This window comes from Misgurnus anguillicaudatus, chromosome 7 (genome assembly GCF_027580225.2).
Source record: "Misgurnus anguillicaudatus chromosome 7, ASM2758022v2, whole genome shotgun sequence".
Classification (NCBI taxonomy): Eukaryota; Metazoa; Chordata; class Actinopteri; order Cypriniformes; family Cobitidae; genus Misgurnus; species Misgurnus anguillicaudatus.
In genome coordinates this window covers 30,945,267-30,967,563 of record NC_073343.2, presented here as the reverse complement: position 1 = coordinate 30,967,563, position 22,297 = coordinate 30,945,267, and the positions used below count along the sequence as shown (strand labels likewise).

The 22,297-nt window shown below is 37.3% G+C and overlaps 2 protein-coding genes across 4 annotated transcripts in view; one reads left to right on the top strand and one right to left on the bottom strand.

The window, feature by feature from the left end:
• The first annotated feature begins 446 nt into the window (after positions 1 to 446).
• Positions 447 to 5,689, top strand: LOC129418167 (uncharacterized). The gene is made up of 2 exons (XM_073869720.1): positions 447 to 2,052; positions 3,646 to 5,689. Exon 1 carries the CDS (start codon positions 682 to 684, stop codon positions 1,357 to 1,359), a length of 678 nt encoding a protein of 225 aa, XP_073725821.1. The 5' UTR covers positions 447 to 681; the 3' UTR covers positions 1,360 to 2,052; positions 3,646 to 5,689.
• A 4,470-nt stretch (positions 5,690 to 10,159) lies between these two features.
• asap3 (ArfGAP with SH3 domain, ankyrin repeat and PH domain 3) overlaps positions 10,160 to 22,297 on the bottom strand; it is a 51,865-nt gene continuing 39,727 nt past the window's right edge. Inside the window, exons 15-26 of one of the 3 annotated variants that reach the window (XM_055172299.2) lie at positions 21,593 to 21,726; positions 21,066 to 21,157; positions 20,798 to 20,978; positions 20,051 to 20,136; positions 19,862 to 19,977; positions 16,684 to 16,751; positions 16,296 to 16,400; positions 15,949 to 16,153; positions 13,947 to 14,205; positions 13,617 to 13,827; positions 12,357 to 12,485; positions 10,160 to 11,573 (exon numbers count right to left, since the gene is read on the bottom strand). In XM_055172299.2, the coding sequence (XP_055028274.2) occupies positions 11,499 to 11,573; positions 12,357 to 12,485; positions 13,617 to 13,827; positions 13,947 to 14,205; positions 15,949 to 16,153; positions 16,296 to 16,400; positions 16,684 to 16,751; positions 19,862 to 19,977; positions 20,051 to 20,136; positions 20,798 to 20,978; positions 21,066 to 21,157; positions 21,593 to 21,726 (1,661 nt within the window). In that variant the 3' untranslated portion in view covers positions 10,160 to 11,498. The remainder of the gene's footprint in view (positions 11,574 to 12,356; positions 12,486 to 13,616; positions 13,828 to 13,946; positions 14,206 to 15,948; positions 16,154 to 16,295; positions 16,401 to 16,683; positions 16,752 to 19,861; positions 19,978 to 20,050; positions 20,137 to 20,797; positions 20,979 to 21,065; positions 21,158 to 21,592; positions 21,727 to 22,297) is intronic. The other 2 variants (XM_055172301.2, XM_055172300.2) reach the window with 2 other exon arrangements.

Sequence of the window (22,297 nt, the reverse complement as noted above, 5' to 3'; positions counted from 1 at the left end):
TAACCCAATGTTTAAATGAAAATGAAACTATCCTTTGGGTTAAAAAAAAACAACCCATTTTCTGTATTAAAATTAACAACCCCACTTGAAGGGTCAAGTTGAATTGTATATATATACAATTTAATTTTAATAAATATTTCTGATGTTATTTGTGAATGTCCTACAGTTTTTGTGAGAGTATTGTCATCTGTTGCTTGGCAATAACAGATCGAGAAATGTTATATTTTAGAATAATCTTATATACCTGGCTATATGTGACATCAGCGGGGAGGATAAGAACAAAAGAGAGAGAAAAAGAGAGATGCAGAAAGAGTAAACTTCAAAGTAAACATGAGAGAAAGAGGTGTGTATCTGTGTGTGTCTAGGGAGGCAGTAAATTCTGCTTAACAACCTCCCACAAACCACCTGACACGAGGCAGCGTTGCTAAGGGCAACACAGAAGGGAGGATAAATGGGATGAGTAGCGAGCAAGGATGGTAAAAAATAACCGCTTTTTGTCTTGTTTTCATTGCGTGTGCTGACGTAGATATCTGTGGGGGCATGAGAGAGTGGATGCTGAGTGGGCAGGAATACAAGAACCGAGCATCCAATCATCTGCAGTGAAGTCAGCATCCCTTTGTCCAATAGAGTGTGACGAGTCTCCTCCAGTGTGAAGTAACAGCGCTGCTGTCTTATTAATGAATGGAGCGTCTCAGAGGCAGCAAAACACTGCTTGAGCTCTCTCTCCCTCGCCGGAGGAGACATCTCAAGAAGACCAGCAAGAGCACATCTCACCTCGACAGAAACCAACAACAGCAACCGTCCAAAAACATGAAGAAGCACCAGCATGAGGAGGACAGCTCTGAGAGCGATGGAGAGGAATCTACTCTTCCTTCTGGATTGGAGATCCGCACTTCTTCATCATCATCGAACCTTCTCGCACCATCGGCTTCCCAGCGACGATCCATCTCCATGGGGGATTTCAGAAGAGTCCCCGCCGGACAGACGGGCACCGAGCCTTCTTCCTCAGCTGCCACTGCACCTTCTTCCAAACTGGTGACCCCTAGCTCTAGCATGGAGTTCGAAGCGGCTCGCCGACGCCTCCTTGAGGTGGAGGAGAGGCAGCGTGTCATCAGGGAAATGGAGAGTCGATTAGAGGAGCTGAGGGAGGTGTTTGTGCGCTCCGAGCAGGAGGCCGTCGAACACGGGGAGCTGGTGGCACGCATCGCTGTTGCGGCCCAGCAGGGTGAGCTGTATGCGGCGGAGAACGGCCAGCGGCTGAAGAAAGGGTTGAGGTTTAAGAAGCACAGACCCACTATAGTGTTTTCCTCAATGCTTGGACTGAGAACGTGTCTCCCGTGGCCTGTCAAACTCAAATAACAAAACTGCAGCTGCTCTTTTAGTTCCTCACCGCTGTCACACGTCACAAACGTCTCTTCAAGAGGACGCCGTTAGTCAGGAAATGCTCTTTGTCAGTGTATATTTGTTAACCGGGAACATGGTGCTTTATTTAGGCCGAAAGGCAGCCCATCATAATGGCGCAGGCCTCGTATTTGCTGCTCGAACCGAAACTGCTGGGGATTTGATGTAATGTGTGTGAACTTTGCTGATGCTTAGAGCTTTGTGCATGTGTTACGCTCCACGTTCTGGGATTGTTTTGTGGGGAGAGGATTTTGGTAGTGCGTGTGAATGACAGGTAGATAAGGGTGCTGTTCCTTCAGTGGATCTCAGTCAGGTTTGGATTTTTGTAATTTGTTCACAAAAAGGAAACCAAAAGGTTTTGCTTGAACTTCCTATTTTCGAACCTTTCATCTTAATGGCCCAAGAAACACAAAGATCCAGATGATTGTAGGATTTCTGCACATAAACAGGACGGGGCAAATTTGCTGAGCCCTTGTTCACCAGAATGTGCCTGGATTGTCCACTGGTCCTCTGTGGATGGAGGTTTCTCTCTCTCTTTCACTCCATCTGTGGCCTCTTTCGTTCCCCTGTTGCTTAGCAACCTGGACTGACTTTCATGTCTTCAGAATGTAATTTAACAGATCATCCAAAACTACGGCTCACGAATGTCAGGTGGAGGGTATATTCAGATTTTTTGCTGCATATTGCTAGTTAGTTTGAATATAATATTTTACAGTAAGCTCTGATTCACTTACATTAGTTATAATGCATTTGCTAATATTAAGCAACGTATTTTTACAGCATTAATAGTCTTTGTTCATTTAATACAAGTATAGTTGCTCATACACTTATTGTGCATTAACAATGTTAACTAACATTGTTACTAATGTTAACAAATAGAACCTAAAGCCAGGAGTGTAGTCTGTTTTTACTTGTACTGGAACATACGTGCATGTTCGAACGGACAGCCTTGCAAAGTATAGTTTATTTGACCCGTACATGCGCACTGTTACAAAATGAAATGCATCTCCTGTGCTACATACAACATTGTCCGGTAAGTGCATGCGCAACCTACATGTACAATGTACACATGGGGCCTCATTTATAAATCGTGCATACGCACAGATTTTATTGTAAAATGTGAGTACGCAAAAATCCACGGCAAAGTCCATATTTATATGGACTTATATGGACCTTTTGTTTTTCCGATGCTTCAGGTTTTTGTAAATATAAGCCATTCTTGCTGCTCAAAAAGGATTTGAACATTGACAGGCACATTTTTTATGTCAACAACATTAATTGGGCATCGTTTAGAAGTGGAGATCTGAAACTGCTCAGCTGCGCACAAGTTCAAAATCATATGCGATTTATAGATTTCACATCTAAAAGAAAGGTGTACGGCCGTTTTCTGTGCGTACGTTTGTTTTATGAATCACATGTACGCATTTTTGAGAAATGATCATAGGATCAAATTTAAGATGGCTTCTACGCAGCATTTTATAAATGAGGCCCATGGTTTCAAAAATCCAGCGGTGCACGTACATTACGCGCACACTCTTCCGATGATAAAAATTGCATCATGCGGACTGTATGTGGACTTTGGGTATGCGTAAAAAAGACCATACTAATGCTACGTACACATCAAATGCGGGGCATCGCATTACTCGCTCTAGATTACTTGCGGGATTTGACTTTGTGTCGTGCGAATTTTTCGCTCGAGTTTAATATTTTCAACTTGTGCAAAGACGCGTTTGAGGCGAATAGCGCGTGTTTTCACGTTAAACGCGCCGCCCATATCACGTCATTCGCATCGCCCCACGCGAGGATGCGTCTAAACGCGTCTTTGCATTGACTTTGTATGTAATCTACTCACGCAAATCGTTGAACTCGCGTCTGCCGTTAACCCACGGTTAGACCATAGGCCTTTATACAGTATAACATTGGCCTAAACTTTACATGCACTGGCATGGTGTGTTTAATAATGACCTTTAACAAGAGTTAAACATTTTAAAGGAATAGTTCACCAAAAATAAAAATACATTTTACTCCAAAAACATTAAACACAAAATAATTTTTTTAAAGTGCTATTCACTTTGCTTTTCTCTGTGATGAAATGACATTTTGTTTGGTCAGACAAAATAAGTATAATTATTTTTAACTGTACCGAATTTAGTTTTTGGGTGAACTATTCCTTTAAGAATTATCATTCTCATTTGATAATGTAGTTGTAAGGGTGCTGATTTTGTATTTTCATTGAAATTGCAGAAACGTCCAGTCTCCTATACAGTTACGTTTCTTTTCCTGCTTTCAGAGCAAACGGCTCCAGCACAGCTTCATTCGAGCGTTGACGTGTGCTTAGGGACTTCATCTATAGGCACAGGGGATTTCTATTCTTGGCTTTAGCCGGTTAAGGCTGGATGATTCTGGGTTAGGTAGAAAGAGATAATGCTACTCTTTCCTAAGGCTCCTTGAATGAAGCTCTTATTTTGCATTAACATTGCTAACTAATACCTTCAGGTTGATTGTTTTCTAAAATCTGAATGTTTTCACGATAATCTGTTTTCTTTAATATAACAGATTTAACTAATACACGCTTCCATTGCACACTGAATGTAAATGTGAGCATTGCAGCAATATATTCCTGTCTTCTTTATATGCTACTGCATGCACGCTATTTTGTCCTTCAGCTCGGCATGACACCCGTGTATGTGTATGCGTGTGCACGTAACACTGTTGGATTTACGTCATTTGTGGGGGCAGGATGCCTGCAGACCGCAGTATTTCATTCTGGTAAATCAGCATAGAACGGCCGATTCTGAATTCAAGGGCTTTTAACATTTTACTTAAAGAGCATTTCAGGGTTTTTAATAGATGTTATTTCAGGAGGGCTTTGATTTAGGCAGTAGATTAAACTGAATTTAGGATGTGGCTGCTTTTATGTGTGAATGAATATATCAACCGTACACCAAATGTTGTTAATATTTCATCAAAAACCATTGAAGTGGCATTAACTGATGTTTCCATTGACATACATTTGACAGACACCTTTATCCAAAGCGACGAATGATGCATTTAAGCATTTTATCAGTATGTGTGTTCCCTGGGTTCGAACCCATGACCTTTGCATTGCTTTTTTTGTCAGACGTTACTATGGTAAACTCACTGGAGTATAATTACAAGCATTTCGGGAGTGTCGGAGGCTTTTATCAACAATTACATTAGTTTTATGCAACGAGTCAATAATCACAGGCTGCTTACGAAATAGGGCTGTCACGATTATGAAATTTGGCTGGCGGTTAATTGACTAATAAATTGCCTGTTTTAGGGCTTTGACATTTAATTCTCATAGATTTTTTTGTTTGTTCATGAAATAATTTGTGATTATTTAAATTAAATATTTTGCAAGGTTTACCTGGCAGTGAATATTAATACACAACACATATTTAAAAGTAATTATTTAATGAATATATCTTTCAAAAACTGAACAATAAAGTGTCTGAAAAATAAAAATGCAATCAAAATAAAATTCCTTACAGATCCTTTAGAATAGCATCCTTCATTTCCCTAAATTTGGAATTGCTGTTTTGGAAATGTATGTTTTACCTGGCAATTCATACTGCTTATCAAAATTTTGCAGCATTTCTTTAAATGCTGTTTTTCTACTGTATTAAATGGCTTTGCAATGTATCGCTTTACACTGTCAGTCAAGGAGTGCCATTAGATACGTTTATAAAGGCGCTGAAGCTCCCCCTTGTGTTTTTTAGAGAGATATGCAGTCATTGTGGTGATCTGAAATCTTGCAATAAGGTCAAACAATCGCGATGAGACCGATTATTTAATCATTGTGGTATCCCTATTCCGAAAATCGCATATTGTGACAGTACGTACAGAACTAGATGAAGTTGCCTGTTAAAACAGTAGGTATGAATATGGATATTATGAATGAATTCGGACATACTGCATACGCCATGTTGATACACATGACATATGCCATCATAACAAGAAGTTAACTAAACAATTTAACCACAAGAGACAGCTGTTTAATATATGCATTTGCATTTAAATAGAGCTGCGTTACTGCTTTGGACATTTTTGAATAAAAAACACATCTCCTTCTTCTTCATTGGATAACTCACGGGATAGTAAAGGGTCCATCGAATGAACACTTCAGGATCTTGCCGGAAGTAGTAGGTCATCCGAGTACTTTTCACCTACTGTTTTAGGAATACTTCGGACATACTTTTCGCCTCGCCTACTGCTTTTCGCCTACTATATAGTATGGAAGTAGGCGGTTTCGGATGCAGCCACAGTGTTTTTCAAGACATCTGTAGTTCGGCCTGGCATGCTGTCAATCAACTTATGGGCCACATTCTTACTGATGGCAGCATTCTTGCATAATCAATGCTTAGAGTCTTGAGTTTCCTGGCAATGGACCCAAAATTTCAATGCTTTGTGCCTCGTGCCACTTACAGTAGTTATTACTTTTGCATTATGGCAAGGTGCTGCATTATGCCGGATAAGGCATTGTTCATCAACAATCTGTTCTTGGATGGTGGGGGAGAAGTTGCTCCCGAAATAAGTTTTTGAACCCTAAGTTGATTGACAGCATGCCGGGGCGAACTGCAGAGGTCTTGAAAAAGAAGGGTCAACACTGCAAATATTCAGTCTTTGCATAAACCTAATGTGGTTGTCAGTGAGGGCCTTTGATACTCTGAAGCAGCAGATATTGTGAAAATAATATTGTGTCATTCTCAAAACGTTTGGCTGTGCAATGCTCAATACAATGCTAATGAGTTTTTCTGATCAAATACCTTACAGCTTCCACCATGTTACTGTAAAACCATATTAAATTAATATGCTGTTTCCTTTAAAGCGTGTAGGAAGCTTTTAACATCATTCTGCTTTTGTTTCGGATGACGTTTGTTGCTGATAAAGTTATAATAGTTTTATATTGTAATAAATGTCAATAGCATTAGTTACCATGGTAACATATTTGTGAGCTTTTTAATTCGTAGAAATCCATTGATGATGTAAGATGAGCTATTAAATTAGTTTCTCATGGACATTTGTATTTTATCTCTCTCTCATCTTTATTCATGCCTTCACACTGTATATAATGGTTCATGCACTGATTTTTGCACTTCTTTATGAGTTTTGAAATGACGAAGCTTTTTGGAAAAAAAAGCTTTCCCAAAGATGTCTCTGGACCCACTCACAGACTGAATGTAAAGTCTGCCTTGACATTAAGGGTTTGTTGGACAAACTGGACATCAAATTATTAAGATACTGTATACCAGATCATTCGTTATTCTTTCCCTTAGCTAATGTACATCTCATTACTGTTAAACTACATTTCTTTTTTAGCAATGCAAGCTTTTCTGGGATTGAAAGACATGATGGTGTTCACACACACACACAGCCTTTGTATTGTGTCACTTTTGAATGTTATAAGAATGTATCACATTTTGAAATCATGTATTTAATATGCTTCACAAAGATGATTTTTTCTTTTTATATCCTAAATTAAGATATTCTGTACTGACTATTGAATTAAACATTTGTTTCACAGAAACAGCTTTATTATTTTGTCTTTCGTCTAATAGACTGTTTTGGCGGCAACAAACAAACGGCTTCAATCAAACTTAACTTTCGGTAGATTATTATCTACCAGAGTAGATTATTTCCAATAAGAAGCTAAATAAATAACCAGTAAATTACCTTAGTTCAAATCAAGGCTTTAGCGTATCACCATTAAGCTAACGTTACTGTGTAAAATGAATGTATATCTCAAATTCTTGCCTGGCTGCCAAAAGCGGTGCTCCATGCTCACTGTCTCCCCTCGTCTTTTGCAAAACGTTTGTATTTTCAACGAGGTATTTGTTCAAGAGGTCAGTTTAGTCACTAGCCAGACCGATAAACAGACAGACCCGAAGTTAACTTCGAGATCAGACGTAACCGCGGCAACGCGCGTGCGTGTGTTTTCGTCTACATTGTTCATGAGGTCTGTTAAAGTCAAATTCAATCACTGGCTATTAAAAATATTCCATACGTCAAAAAAATAAATTTCTTTGGCCAAAAATATATTTTAAATATATGCTAAATACATTTTGTAGAATTTAATGTTCAATTGAATATATTTTTGAATTTGGAGATATATTTAGTTTTAACTTTCACATAGGCTATCAACATATATCAAAATGTATTTTAAGGGCAAGCAAATACATTACTAATTTTACCCCATATGGCAAAAATGTATTCTTTTCAAAAAATATTTTTAAAAGCACCTATAGTCCGATTCACGTTTTTAATTTTCCTTTGGTGTGTAAGTGTGTACTGTATTAGTACATGTTAATAATATGCAAAAGGTACAAACCCCAAAGTAAACAATGACACGAGTTATCATCTCCAACATAATTGGACTACAACAAACACACGGATTGTAGGCAACAGTTTACTTCATGGGATTGTTGATGTAGAGAAGAAACTCCTGCTAGCATAGCATTGTGAATCTTTCAGACATTTTTGTCAAAACATGTTTATTATTATGTTATCATGTTATTATTTTGTTTTATGGAGCTACTTAGCTGTATTTTTTAAGTTATGAAGGTGTAAATTAAAACAAACCAACTGCAGTTGCATTGAAATTAATTGGAATGCACAACCAAAAAATATATCTGTAAAAAATACATTTTTGTTACAATATATTCCACAAATATTTTTTGTATATTTTGAAATGCATTTAAAAAAAATTACATATGGGATTACAGAAATGTTTTTGGAAACCTTTTAGTGAAAGCTCTAAAATTCACCTATAATCTCAAATAGGCTGATTTTCTGTCAAAGAGAGAGAAACAAATATTGCTGCTGTCTATTTCAAACAGCTCTCAGCAGAATTTGAGTATCTGATAGGTCAACGGGGCCGGATGAAAACGCTTATCCAGCACAGCTTGAAACAAATACTGCTGAAATCAAAGCCAACCCCATGTACTGTACTTAAACCATCTGGCGTTCTGACATGGATCAGCATTAAATGAAACACATCCAGTAATGCTTACTGTACACTGATATTTATATTTGCAAAGGTCATTTATTGAGACCATCTTTAAATTGAGATCAGGAATCGTGTGTGTTTTTTTAGTTGATGTATTGAAACAAGAACCACAGTTCTAATAGTTCACAAATGCATAATAAAATATATGGGTGATTCTCACGAAAACTTGGTTTTAAAAATGTCAAGCATGAAAATGTAAAAATTGCTTAAATTTACTTTTTTTCCCACCAGACATTGAAAAACAAAGTCTGGAGTAAATGGGAACATTAATTTAAAAACTTTTACTTATCATTTAACACTTTTTGTAACATAATTAAAAAAATTAGTCCTAAAAAATCTCATTACCGCAACAGTCAGAAAACATCAACACTGACATATTTTCAAAATGACATGACAAACCTGAATGAACATAATTTGGAGATTCTGCACATGCATTTAAAATCAAAGTATTATGCTTCTATTAATTAAATTAACATTTAATAAGCATCTGTTGCGGTAATGATAATAAAAATGTTGTGTAAGCATTCTGACAAGACAATATTTAAAATAAACTGTAAAAAAATGATCTTACCTGGTAGCCATCTTGAAGTAACTGGTCCATGTGCTTGGTCACTCAAAATCAAACTTTATTAAAATTCTGTATGTGTGCTTAAACCGTTCTCAAAAAGTGTTGCGGAGGATGAGAACATCAGGCATGGACACATCATTTTCCTAATTTTTCTTCATTATTATTATACATGAATATTCAGTAAATATTTTTTCTGTCATCTAAAGTAGTCTAGCAAAACATCCATTTATTTTTTTTCTTAATATTTTTGTGTTAATTTGATTAAATTACAACATAACGCATGTTCAAACACAGCCGGACACATTGCGGTAATGAGAATTTCAGCAGAAAATGAGATAAAATTTCCAATTATAAATTCTTGTGTTGAAATCACACATTGTGCAGGGTAGAACACAGTATTGTGTTAATTCTGATGCTTTTTAATGTTACTATATTACACATTTTAAAGCTAAAATCATTAGTGCCGTGGTGTTTCAACGGTTTCGTGAGAATCACCCATATAGACAGGAAATTTCAATAGGAATTTCAAATTCCCAGTTGCAAAACATGGAATGCCAGTGATCCCGATTAACCTTCTTGGGAGCTAAAAAGCATCCATTAATTTTTCTCCATTAAAAATTACATTACGCAAAGATTAGTAAAAGTGCACTTAAATTGTGTTTAGCATATATAACGTATACTATATGAACAAAAGTACTGGTTGTAAGTACTAAAGATAAAATCTGTTATGCTGCAGATCGTGAACATCTGCTGCAGAGCTCCCGTCCAACCTGAAACTTTAGTCTGTTCTGTTTTGACCTCAGTGATGTAACACCTGTCAATTATGCAACAGCTCATTCAGATACTAAAATCTAAAGATTATCAATCCGTAAAGAGGCTGAGTGCCGGCAAAACATCGGTTCAGTACGGGCAACCATCCATTAGACCAATCCCAACTGTAACGGCCTGTCATAAGAGAGGTAGTTATATAGATTTACACACATGTACAGATAAATAGCTTTACAGATATAAGTGTGTGCATAATCCTTTTGCGAAAGATGCAACTCCCTGTGAAAAAAATTCCTAGACGAATAAGTCGTTATCATAATATCGATATGCAAGATGGATCAGCAGCACAGATGCATTAATCCACAACAATCTGTATTCCAGCAGAAAGTTGATTATTTGCCAACGTTTATTTTCCATTTTTAAAATTAGCAGATGTTAAACAAAACCTCTGCGAACGAAGAGTCGAAACATGACATCATCTTTAATCAATAACGCATGAAGTAACAGTAATACACCAAACAAGCGTTATTTACAAGCAGCTTTACCTTTCGCCTCTTGCTTTCCTAAAACACAAAGTCAGCCGAACCGTTCGGGTCTTTGCTGCCAACAGTACGTACTTTCATCTCTGCCCAAAAAAAGCTTCACAGAAGTCAATGAGATGGCAGGAGGGAAAGCATCTGTTATGTGCTCTCAGCTTATCAAACATTTATATGGAGTCTGTTGATTTCAGACACGACCCAAATGCATCACAAAAGCACCTCAGTTCGAAGTGAGACCCATAAAAAAAGAATATAGAAACGGACATAAACCAAAATCTTTTTCATAAAATTAACAGTCTGATTTTTATACATCAACACAAAATATGGGCACTCTAAAAAGTGCGCTTGTGGTTATTTTTAAAAGGTTGTTCTACTATAGAATAAACAAACTATTAAATACAATCCAAGTATTTGCCCAATGTTAAATCTCTGCTCTGAGATTGTACGAATGCAAGCAAAAAGTTTTACAATACAGCAAAAACAACGAGGGCATTGTTTCTATATCATTCATGTAATTTCTTTGCACGAGATAAAGCCAAACAGCATCTGTCTTGGGTATTTCACAAAAAAAGCTAAAGCTTTCAGACAATCAAAACTATTGGACATTTTCCTCAATCATTAAACATTCCGATATTTTATCCTTGTATTCTGCAATCGAGTCTATATCCGTTCGAATGTTAATCGGATCAGGTGCAGGCCTGGATGTCCGGGAAGCAGCCGCAACAGGAGACGCTGGTGCATAGCCAGATGAAATCGAATACACTTCTCATCCTTAAATTCAGTCTGGTGTCTGGAAGCACATGGATTGCGTGCCACTGTGCAGTATAAAATAATATCCGGAGAGCATGACTCCACCGAGCTATCGAACCAACCACAGGAAGAGCGATGATAAATCAGTCTACTGTAGTGCCTTCATGTCTGGGGAACAGTCGGATGGTGAACTCGAAGGGCGCCTGATGGATCTTTCACATCATCAGATGCAGACCTGTAAATGCTTTAACATCAGTATCAATAATTATGAGCGAGCGCCATCATTCATCCATCCAAAAATTTGTGAAATGGCTTTTATTCCACCAGAAGTCGTTGTGTCATTCATGGCCCAATCCAAACATCAAGAACAGCTCTCAGTCTCCATCCTTCAAGGACTAGCGGCTAAAAAGACAAAAGCCACATGGTTCGTTTCCGCAGAGATTCATTCTCCCAATTTATGTACATAGTTGACCGGAAAGGAGCCGCTTCTGGAGGGTTCACCCTCTATATGGCCGTCCTGGGAAAGAAATGACACAAAGAGTTGAAGACGAGCAGTTTCGACTGGAGCTTGAATTGTTTGTTGAGAACTAGTTACAGGGTTCCCACACCTTAGTTAACTTCAAAGTCAAGAACCACTTTCCAGGTCCAATACCCTCAAATTCAAGGACTAAATGTGGGGACACATTTCAAGTGAGAGCGTGTTACCTTTTAAGATACATTGTTACAGTTTCCTTTAAGGTGACACTTTGGGGACGCCTCCAGGTGCGTCTGAATGTGTATATCAAATTTAACCAATGGTGAGCCTTAACGACAAAGACAGGGTGACGCTGGAGCCAGGAAGTATATCGCTATCTGAAATATTCCCAAATACTGCGTTACAGGGACACAGGAAGTATGGCAAGGGAGACGCAGCGTCTTGTTCCCTTTCTCAAGAAACAACAGTTACATACGTAACCCGAGACGTTTTCATGTGTCAAACACAACTATGCAAAAAAGCATTTTGGTATGAATCAACATTCGCATACAGAAGAAATAAGCATTTAAAGCGAACAGTTTAGCACGTGTGCTTAAAGTCTAGAATTTTTTCCAAAAAACTTCTTGCATAAAATAGATTCAAGCTCTTTCAATGACCTGTATCTATGTATGTATATTTTTATAAACTTCCCCGGACCTTGAATCTTTTTCCCCCAGATTCACAAACTTTCAAGGATTTCAAGGACCCGTGGGAACCCTGTAGTTAGTTAATCACAAATGCTGTTGGCAGGATTGTAGTCAAACGAAAATCAGTATGCACACTTACCCACCAGTGTGGGTCATCAGACGCAGTCACTATGATGACCTCATTCTTAAAGAAAGCCAGCTGATCTGGACCAACTGCTCTGCAGTCCACTAATGCTTTGACTTTCTTGGGTCTCTGCTTTAAAGAGATCTGCCACACCAAATAAATACATAAATAAATGTTAGAGCAAATATTGTTTACAGCATTTACTCTAATCCAAGCTATTAACTCTTTCCACGTCATTGACGAGATATCTCATCATTTAAGAGAAAACATTTGCATTTGCATTTGCAATAGCGCGATTATCCACTAGATGATGCACTTCCCTAATTTACAAAAATAATTATTAATAAAAATGTTTTTTTACACTGCGTTTATTTTTTGATAATCGTTCTGAATCTGATCTTTAACAAAATTCCAAAATTAATTTAATCATTTCAGCTTTTTTGCTCAAAATGTTTTAATTTTTAAAGAAAAATACCCATAGGCAGAGAAAAAATATAGATTTTGTTTGTCTGTTTATTGTTTATTTGAAAGCAGAGGGTCTGTTCTTTACATTTTTTTTTTACTTTTGTGAAAATCACAAAAAATGTTGGCGAGTAAAAGAGTTAAGCTATAATTTTTTTTATCATGGACTATACAAATTTGTGCAAAACCAGATGATATATTTTAGAAGATATTCTGAAGAGCATCTTGTGTGGTTTACGTGCAACCAAAAAGGAATTAACAAGCTCAATGGGGCGGTTTCCCGGACAGGGCGTATCCTAGTCCCAGACTAAAATGCATGTTTGAGCTGCCTTAAAGGATTAGTTCTCATTTTCTTAAAAAAAATCCAGATAATTTACTCACGACCATATCATCCAAAATGTTGCTGTCTTTCTTTGTTCAGTCAAGAAGAAATTTCAGGATTTTTCTCAATTTAATGGACTTTAATGGACCCCAACACTTAACAAGCATACCTTACAGAGAATATGAAACAATACTGCCAAAAATGAGAATCGTTTCGCTAGATAAGACCCTTATGCCTCGTTTAGAGTCCTTTGAAGCTGCAATTTTGAACTGCATTGAAATTGTTGAGTGTTGGTGTCCGTTGGAGTCCACTGAAATGAGAGGGATCCTGCAATGTTTTCCTCGAAAGACATAGTTTCTTCTCGACTGAACAAAGAGGGACATCAACATTTTGGATGACATGGTGGTGAATAAATTATCTGGATACTTTTTAAAGAAAATTGACTATTCCTTTAATTTAAAAACATCTCATATCTTAACATATATCATTACCATGGCATTTTTGCGTGAGCGAGGCGGCGGCAGTATGACTGGCACAGCGGCATTGGAGTTAGCTTTAGCAGGGGGCGGAGCAAGGTTGATGGCTCCGCCCACCGGACTGCAGTACAGCTCCTCCTGACTGCCTGCACATACTGGAGACGCTAGCGAACACTTGCTCTGACTCCCACTGCTCGTGCGTCGATATGACGTCGTCTTCTCTGAACTACAGATTCACAGACAGAATATTTGGACAATGATGAATCAAAATACTGAAGCTGTAAAGGACATTTCCATATTAAACACACACAATATTAAAGGTATCAATGAACACAGTGACCTCACCTGACAGGACCTCTCTGACTTTGTGGGGAAGTTGAGTGACTTTTGCCCTCCGCCCCTGGGGAAGGTTGTCCATCCCAGGACACGGTGTGTCTCTGTGCTTTCGGAGTTCCGCTGCTTAGAGATCGTGAATGAGTCAAACCTGAAGACTCGGGCTGGGTTGAGTTGCTCATTCTTTGAAAGCAACTGGTGGGATGGGAACTCTGACGGTAGGGAGCGTGGGTCTCTGGAATGGAAACTGAGATCTGAGGATCTGAACAACCTGTGGGGACACAAATGCTCTTTGACCTTGCTGAAGTTTATCTTTAATGAACCTGCTGGGGTTTCACACAATTTACAGAGGAACGATAATGTCAAAACCAACGGGTCAAATTGAACACTTTCCAGATCTACGAATGGGAGTAAAATTTGTGTTGGTGATTTGGGCTGTTACAATGATTAAATAATCGTCTCATTGCAATTGTTTGACTTCATCGCGATGATTTCAGATCACCGCAATGATTGCACATCTCTCTAAAAAACACAAGGGGGAGCTGCAGTGCCTGTATAAACGAGACCATATCGGATTACTTAAAGGAATAGTCTACTCATTTTCAATATTAAACTATGTTATTACCTTAACTAAGAATTGTTGATACATCCGTCTATCATCTGTGTGCATGCACGTAAGCGGTGGAGCGCGCTGCGACGCTTCGATAGCATTTAGCTTAGCCCCATTCATTCAATGGTACCAATCAGAGATAAAGTTAGTAGTGACCAAACACATCAACGTTTTTTCTATTTAAGACGAGTAGTTATACGAGCAAGTTTGGTGGTACAAAATAAAACGTAGCGCTTTTCTAAGCGGATTTAAAAGAGGAACTATATTTTATGGCGTAATAGCACTTTTGGGAGTACTTCGACTCGGCGCAGTAACACCCTCCCTCTCCCATTATGAGAGTGAGAAGGGGAGCGGACTTTTCAGGTGAGTCGAAGTACTCCCATTGGTACCATTGAATGAATGGGGCTAAGCTAAATGCTATCGAAGTGTCGCAGCGCGCTCCAGCGCTTACGTGCACGCACACAGATGATAGAGGGATGTATCAACTCTTCTTAGTTGAAAATGAGTAGACTATTCCTTTAAATATATGCAGTGTGGGGGGTAACACATTACAAGTAACGCGCATTACGTAATAATATTACTTTTTTGAAGTAACGAGTAAAGTAACGCATTACTTTATAAATGTACACATTAATATTTAAGTAACTTTTTTTTTTAAAGTAATGCAAGTTACTTTTCGTTTTAACTCATTTGATTTAAAAACAACACAACGTACTAAATTAAACTGAATGCAGTCACAGAATTACACACTATATATGCGTGCGCGCCTGAGCGGGAACAGTTTTGAGGCCAAAACGGAGATGGCAGGTCAGAGCTTGATATTTGAGATGGAAATGTGCAATTTCTGAATGCAGAACTTCTCAGTCATAAAAAAGATGCGCAAGGCCTGAATGAGATCAAGCCTCAGCCAAGTAAGAAAAAGTAAAGCAAAAGTAACTTAAAAGTAACAGAAGCATTACTTTTCAGGAAAGGTAACCAAGTAACGCAATTAGTTACTTTTTGGAGAAGTAACTTAATATTGTAATGCATTACTTTTAAAAGTAACTTTCCCCAACACTGGTTGTGTGTATAAATATTTACTGCTAGGTTAACCTTGCAAAATATTTAATTTAAATAATCACAACAATGTGTGAAAATTATTTCATAAACAAGCAAAAAAAATTAAAATGTCAAAGCAATAAAACAGTCAATTAATCGTCATAATTGACCAAACCCTGAAACAGGCAATTCATCGCCACAATTTATTAGTCAATTAACCGTCAGCCATATTTCATAATTGTGACAGGGCTATTGGTGATTAAATAAATCAACTGGACTGTAATTTTATTAGGATTATTTAAATCGTAAATGGTCACAGTGCATGTTGTGAACCAAATAAACTTAAGCAAGCATACAATATCTTACCTCTCTGTATGGCTTTGGCAGGGAGAGGAGGTGGCATGGAGACACCAGTGGGGGCGCTGTTGTTAGGAGGATTACGATACAGAAAGTCAATGTTCTCGTAGGTCCGAGCAGGGGTGCCTTTAGGAAAATTCCAGACAGAGGAGACGTGCCCATTGCTGCCATTAGGGGGCAGCGGAGACCGTGATCCCCTAGGATGTGGACTTGCCTAAGAGTTCACAATGACATTTAAGTTTGCTTAGCATGTAAGAGAGAGGTATAAATTTAATTTGCATATTAAAAAATACACTTGTTAAAAAGCATATTGCTGTATATTTTATAATAACAGTGAGGATAATGTTGCTACAGACCCTATCGTCCAGATCATCTTCACTGTCGTACATGTCCTGTGGTGTTTCCCATGTGTATTCAACATGGATCTGAGAGTTAAACTTCCCACTGTGGGCCAACTCCAGCTGAAAGAGTACAGAAACATACGCAGGTTATTTCTTACAGGTTATTTTAGGTTAAAATGAGTGATTGTTTATGATCATCTGACTTGTGTGATAATGATATTGTTATATGCATAGGTAAAGCGGAGGTTCTTTAGGAAACCGTTGTTGTTTTTGATTGCAGGATATTAAACAGGAAATGTTTAATTAAGTCAATATGGATATAATCTCTTGACAAATACGTGCTTACGTACATGTATGTTTGCAAACATACTAAAGTCAATAAAGCGAGAGAGCTAATACTCACCAGTTCAATACATTGTGTGTGCTGAAGTCTCTTGGAGATGTCGAGCGCCGTTTCACCTGCTGAGTTCACTGAAGGGGGAGTCAGAACAACAAAAGAGTCAAAACATTTTTTTTTTATATTATAGAGTAAATAAATGGACGAATAAAGGCTTGGCTCTTCCTGAATCACTGCACCTATTTATCAGTTATTAATCCACTACCCATTTATCCATATATCTATTCAAAACATTCAATCAGTCATTCATTTCCCATCTAACTATTCATCCGAACAAAACATTAATGAATTTATCCATTCATCTGTCCGTTCTTCATTCATCCATCTGTTTGTCTAATCCAGGGGTGGGCATTCCTGGTCCTGCAAAGTTTAGCTCCAAACACCTGAATGTCATTTCCAAATCATACTGAAGCCTTTGATTGGGGTTTTCAGGTGTGTTTGATTAGGGTTGGAGCTAAACTTTGCAGGACAGTGGCCCTCCAGGACCAGGAATGCCCACCCCTGGTCTAAACAAAACATCCATACATCTATTTAAAATATTAATTCATCTATCCATCCAAAACGTTTATGGATTCATCCACCCATCCGTCCATTTAAAACTTCCATCCATCCATCCAACCATACAAAACATTTATGCATTCATCCATCCAACCAACCAACCATCAAATTAAAATATCCATTCTTCCATCTGTCTGTCCTATCATAACATCCATCCACCCATTCAATATTATATATATTATAATATATTTATTCATCTATCCATTCATCAAAAACATTTACACATTCATCCACCCATCTATCCATCCAAAACATTTATGCATTCATTCATCCATCTATCCATCCATCCGTCCAATTAAAATATCCATTCATCCATACACCCATTTAAAATTTTCATCCACCTTCCGATCCATTTGAAATATCTATCCATCCACAACATTTATGCATTCATTCATTCATCTATCCATCCATCCATCCATCCGTCCAATTAAAATATCCATTCATCCATACACCCATTTAAAATTTGTATCCACCTATCGATCCATTTAAAATATTCATTTATCTATCCATCCAAAACATTTAGGCATTCATCCATCCATCTATCCAATTAAAATACCCCTTCATCCATCCACCCACCCATCAATTTAAAATTTTCATCCACCCATCGATCTATTTAAAATATTCCTTCATCTATCTATCCAAAACATTTATGCATTTATCCATCCATCTATCATCCATCTGTCCAAATTAAATATCCATTCATCCATCCATCCATTTAAAATATTCATTCATCTATCTATCCAAAGCATTTTATGCATTTATCCATCCATCTATCCATCCATCTGTCCAATTAAAATATCTGGGTGATTCTCACGAAACCATTGAAAGACCACGGCACTAATGATTTTAGCTTTAAAATGTGTAATATAGTAACATTAAAAAGCATCAGAATTAACACAATACTGTGTTCTACCTTGCACAATGTGTGATTTCAACATAAGAATTTATAATTGTACATTTTATCTCATTTTCTGCTGAAATTCTCATTACCGCAATGTGTCCGGCTGTGTTTGAACATGCGTTATGTTTGTAATTTAATCAAATTAACACAAAAATATTAAGAAAACAAATAAATGGATGTTTTGCTAGACTACTTTAGATGACAGAAAAAATATTTACTGAATATTCATAATAATAATGAAGAAAAATTAGGAAAATGATGTGTCCATGCCTGATGTTCTCATCCTCCGCAACACTTTTTGAGAACAGTTTAAGCACACATACAGAATTTTAATAAAGTTTTATTTTGAGTGATCAAGCACATGGACCAGTTACTTCAAGATGGCTACCAGGTAAGATAATTTTTTTACAGTTAATTTGAAATATTGTCTTGTCAGAATGCTTACACGACATTTTGATTATCATTACCGCAACAGATGCTTATTAAATGTTAATTTATTTAATAGAAGCATAATACTTTGATTTTAAATGCATGTGCAGAATCTCCAAATTATGTTCTTTCAGGTTTGTCATGTCATTTTGAAAATATGTCAGTGTTGATGTTTTCTGACTGTTGCGGTAATGAGATTTTTTAGGACTAATTTTTTAAATTATGTTACAGAAAGTGTTAAATGATAAGTAAAAGTTTTAAAATTAATGTTCCCATTTACTCCAGACTTTGTTTTTCAATGTCTGTTGGGAAAAAAAGTAAATTTAAGCAATTTTTATATTTTCATGCTTGACATTTTTAAAACCAAGTTTTCGTGAGAATCACCCATCTATCCATCCATCCATCCATCCATTTACAATTTTCATCCACCTTTCAATCTATTTAAAATATTTATTCATCTATCTATCCATTCATTCATCCATCCAATTAAAATTTTCATCCACCTATCGATCCATTTAAAATATCCATTCATCATCCATCCATCCAATTAAAATTTTCATCCACCTATCCATCCAAAACATTTATGCATTTATCCATCCATACATTTAAAATATCTATTCATCCCTCTATTCATCCATCTCTCCAATCAAAAACATCCATCCATCCACCCACCCATTCATTCATTTAAAATATTAATCTTTGCCTCAAAAACATTTATGCATTCATCAATCCATCCATCCATCCAAAAAATACTTTCATCCATCCTTTCGTCTATCCAATCAAAACATTTATCCAGCCTACCATCCATTCAAAATAGTTATGCATTCATTCATCCATCCGTCCATCTGTCCAATCAAAACATTTATCCATCTTTTCAATCAAAACCAACAATCCATTTAAAATATCCATTCATCTGTCCAATCAAAACATTTATCCAGCCTACCATCCATTTAATCAAAACATCCATCCATCACCTCCATCCATTCAAAATGTTTATGCATTTATTTATCCATCCATCTGTCCAATCAAAACATCCATCCATCTGTCCAATCAAAACCAACCATCTATTTAAAATATCCATTCATCTGTCCAATGAAAACATTTATACAGCCTACCATCCATTTATTCAAACATCCAGGCATCCTTCCCTCCCTCCATGACATTCATCCATTCAAAACATTTATGGATTCTTTCATCCATCCATCCAACCAAATAAATCATTAATTATTCCACCTCCTATTTATCCATCCATCCAATCGAAACATTCACCCACTCAAGTACATGACTTTTGTTTACCCGTGTGTAGCACAGCCTTTGCTTTGAGCAGCAGTTTTAAACTCTCAGATTTATTGTAAAGTGCACAGTAATGCAAAGCTGTGTTTCCTTCTGCTGTCTTTTTCTCCAAGCACCCACTGAAAACACACAAACACAGATGTCAGCTGATGGACACGATACTGTGGACTGAGCTGTGACAAATTCTCTCACCAATTCTGTGCGAGAAAATCCACCAAAGACAACGACGTCTTATCTGCCATCCGTACAGCTAAGTGAAGAGCGGTCTCCTTCAGGTCCTGTAAGACAGAGTAAAATATAATGCTACTGACTACTGCTGACCTGCCACTCACACCAAACACATCACACTGGAAAGCGAGCGACTGATGGGAAAGATTCGTGAATCAGGAAGTTTCTACACTGCGATTCGCATATTATTATTTTTTTTGGTCCCACAAATTCAAATAAGGTCAAATGACACATACACAAGTCATTACAATCCTTGTGTTCATTTCCTGAGTGGGTTGAAGAAAAGAAATATCTGATTAAAGTCGATATAAAGAAAGGAAATACAGAACTACAAAGAGAGAGAGAAAGCAAGAAAGAGAGAGATGATGTCTAACTGCTCAAGGATATTTGGTGTATGATTACACACTTCAAACAGATCAAGTCGAAATTAAAAACATTCATCCGACTGATCCTCAGGAAGTGTCACATTACAGACAGAAAGAGCATAAATCTTTAAAAAAACACCTTAAGGAGTATTTGGTGGACTGAGCGAAGGATTTCAAGGTTTGAGAAGTTCTGTAACTTTAAATAAGTACTAACTGTACATAAACTGTACATAACTTGTGTTCTGATTGGTTGTGATTTGTGATTGTGTCATCACTGCCGTGTCACATCCCATGTTACATTAGGACACAGTGTTAGGGGTGTGGTGTGTTTAGGGAGTCGTCTTGCCTGTCCGTCAGGTGTGGCCGCAGGTTTAGAGAGATCCTCTCCTTCGGCGTAAAGCTGCAGCAGTGACGTGAGGTCTTTGCTCCTTACGGTATCATACACACGGTACGTTTCAGAGTGTTCCTTCGGGAGGACGTAACGGCGATCGGCGTACTTCGCCACAATGTACTCCTTCCTCGCTGTCCTGAGAAAGATACACAAAGTATGAGCTGTAAAATCATGGCTGAGCTACTGGAGATGTAAATGCAGAGTTATGTAAAATAGGAATTACATGTCACTCTTTGGGAGGGGCTTGATTGCATCATTTGGTAGGTTGACTTCCATGATGTCATTAAACTTGGAATTCCCAATGCTGACTGCTAACTGTTAACCAAAACAAATGCACAACTAATAAACGTCATGGTAGTCTAGTCTGACAACAATAATGTACTAAGTGCAACTATTAATTTAGATAAACTTAAATTTCCTTTCACTGTAAAAGGTCAAATGTTCATATAAACATGAACAGAGGAAGTAAAACTGAGTCATTATTGACTTGAGTAACTTCTAAGTAAGTCCCAGAGGATTTGGGGTATGTTGAATGAGCAAAAACATGAAAATAATCAGATCAACAATAGACTTGATGAAAAACACCAGAAGGAAATTAGGCTGAATTATCTCAGCATGACAGCAATAAGTAAACAAATAACAGCTTTCAGATTTTTATCACATGATGCTACAGACCAATGACATGTTTACAGAGAAACTATGTGTGCACTTTACAGAAAGATTGAATATTTTACACGTGTGTTTGTTTACCAAGAGTTCAGAGGTGCTAAGCACATCGAGAGTGAGAGACTGAATCCGTGATTGATGTACTCCGAGCTCACGATGGATTCCCGAACACTCGATGCAGGTGAGGATGCCCAAATTGGTGGACAGCCATGTGGGATCTAAATTGCAAAAATGGACGTTTAAAAAAAAGCAAATCTCAAAAGACATGCAGCTGACAAATATGTGAAAAACCAGCTAGTGTTACATAAAATAATTCTGCTTAACGTAAAGACGATTCTGTGAAAATATAACCTTGATATCTTTAATATTGACTCAGTAAGGTCATGTCAAAAACTGAAGTCAATGTGAAATCACTGATTGAAATCGATGTACTCTCTGATATTTTGACTCTTTCCCCGCCATTGACAAGTTAACTCGTCAATTAAGAGAAAACGCTTCCCTGCCAATGACGAGTATTTCTGGCTTTCCGCAATATTATCCACCAGGTATAATAAAACCTGAAAGTATTGCCCTAGGGCAAACAGCTGTATGTCAATGTATGTTTTAAGGATCGCTCTGAATCTGATCTCTATCAAAAGTCCTTCACAAAAATGAAATTATCTCAGGTTTTTGATCAAAATTTTGTGTTTTTGAAGAAACCTACCCATATTTGAGAGGTGATAAAAAGAGAACTAATGAAGGTAGGATTTTTTTTGTTTGAAAGCAGAGGGTCTGTTCTTTCATTTTATA

Bases quoted from the DNA above. Each gene is read 5' to 3' on its own strand.
- LOC129418167 (XM_073869720.1), top strand. From the start codon at position 682: ATGGAGCGTCTCAGAGGCAGCAAAACACTGCTTGAGCTCTCTCTCCCT.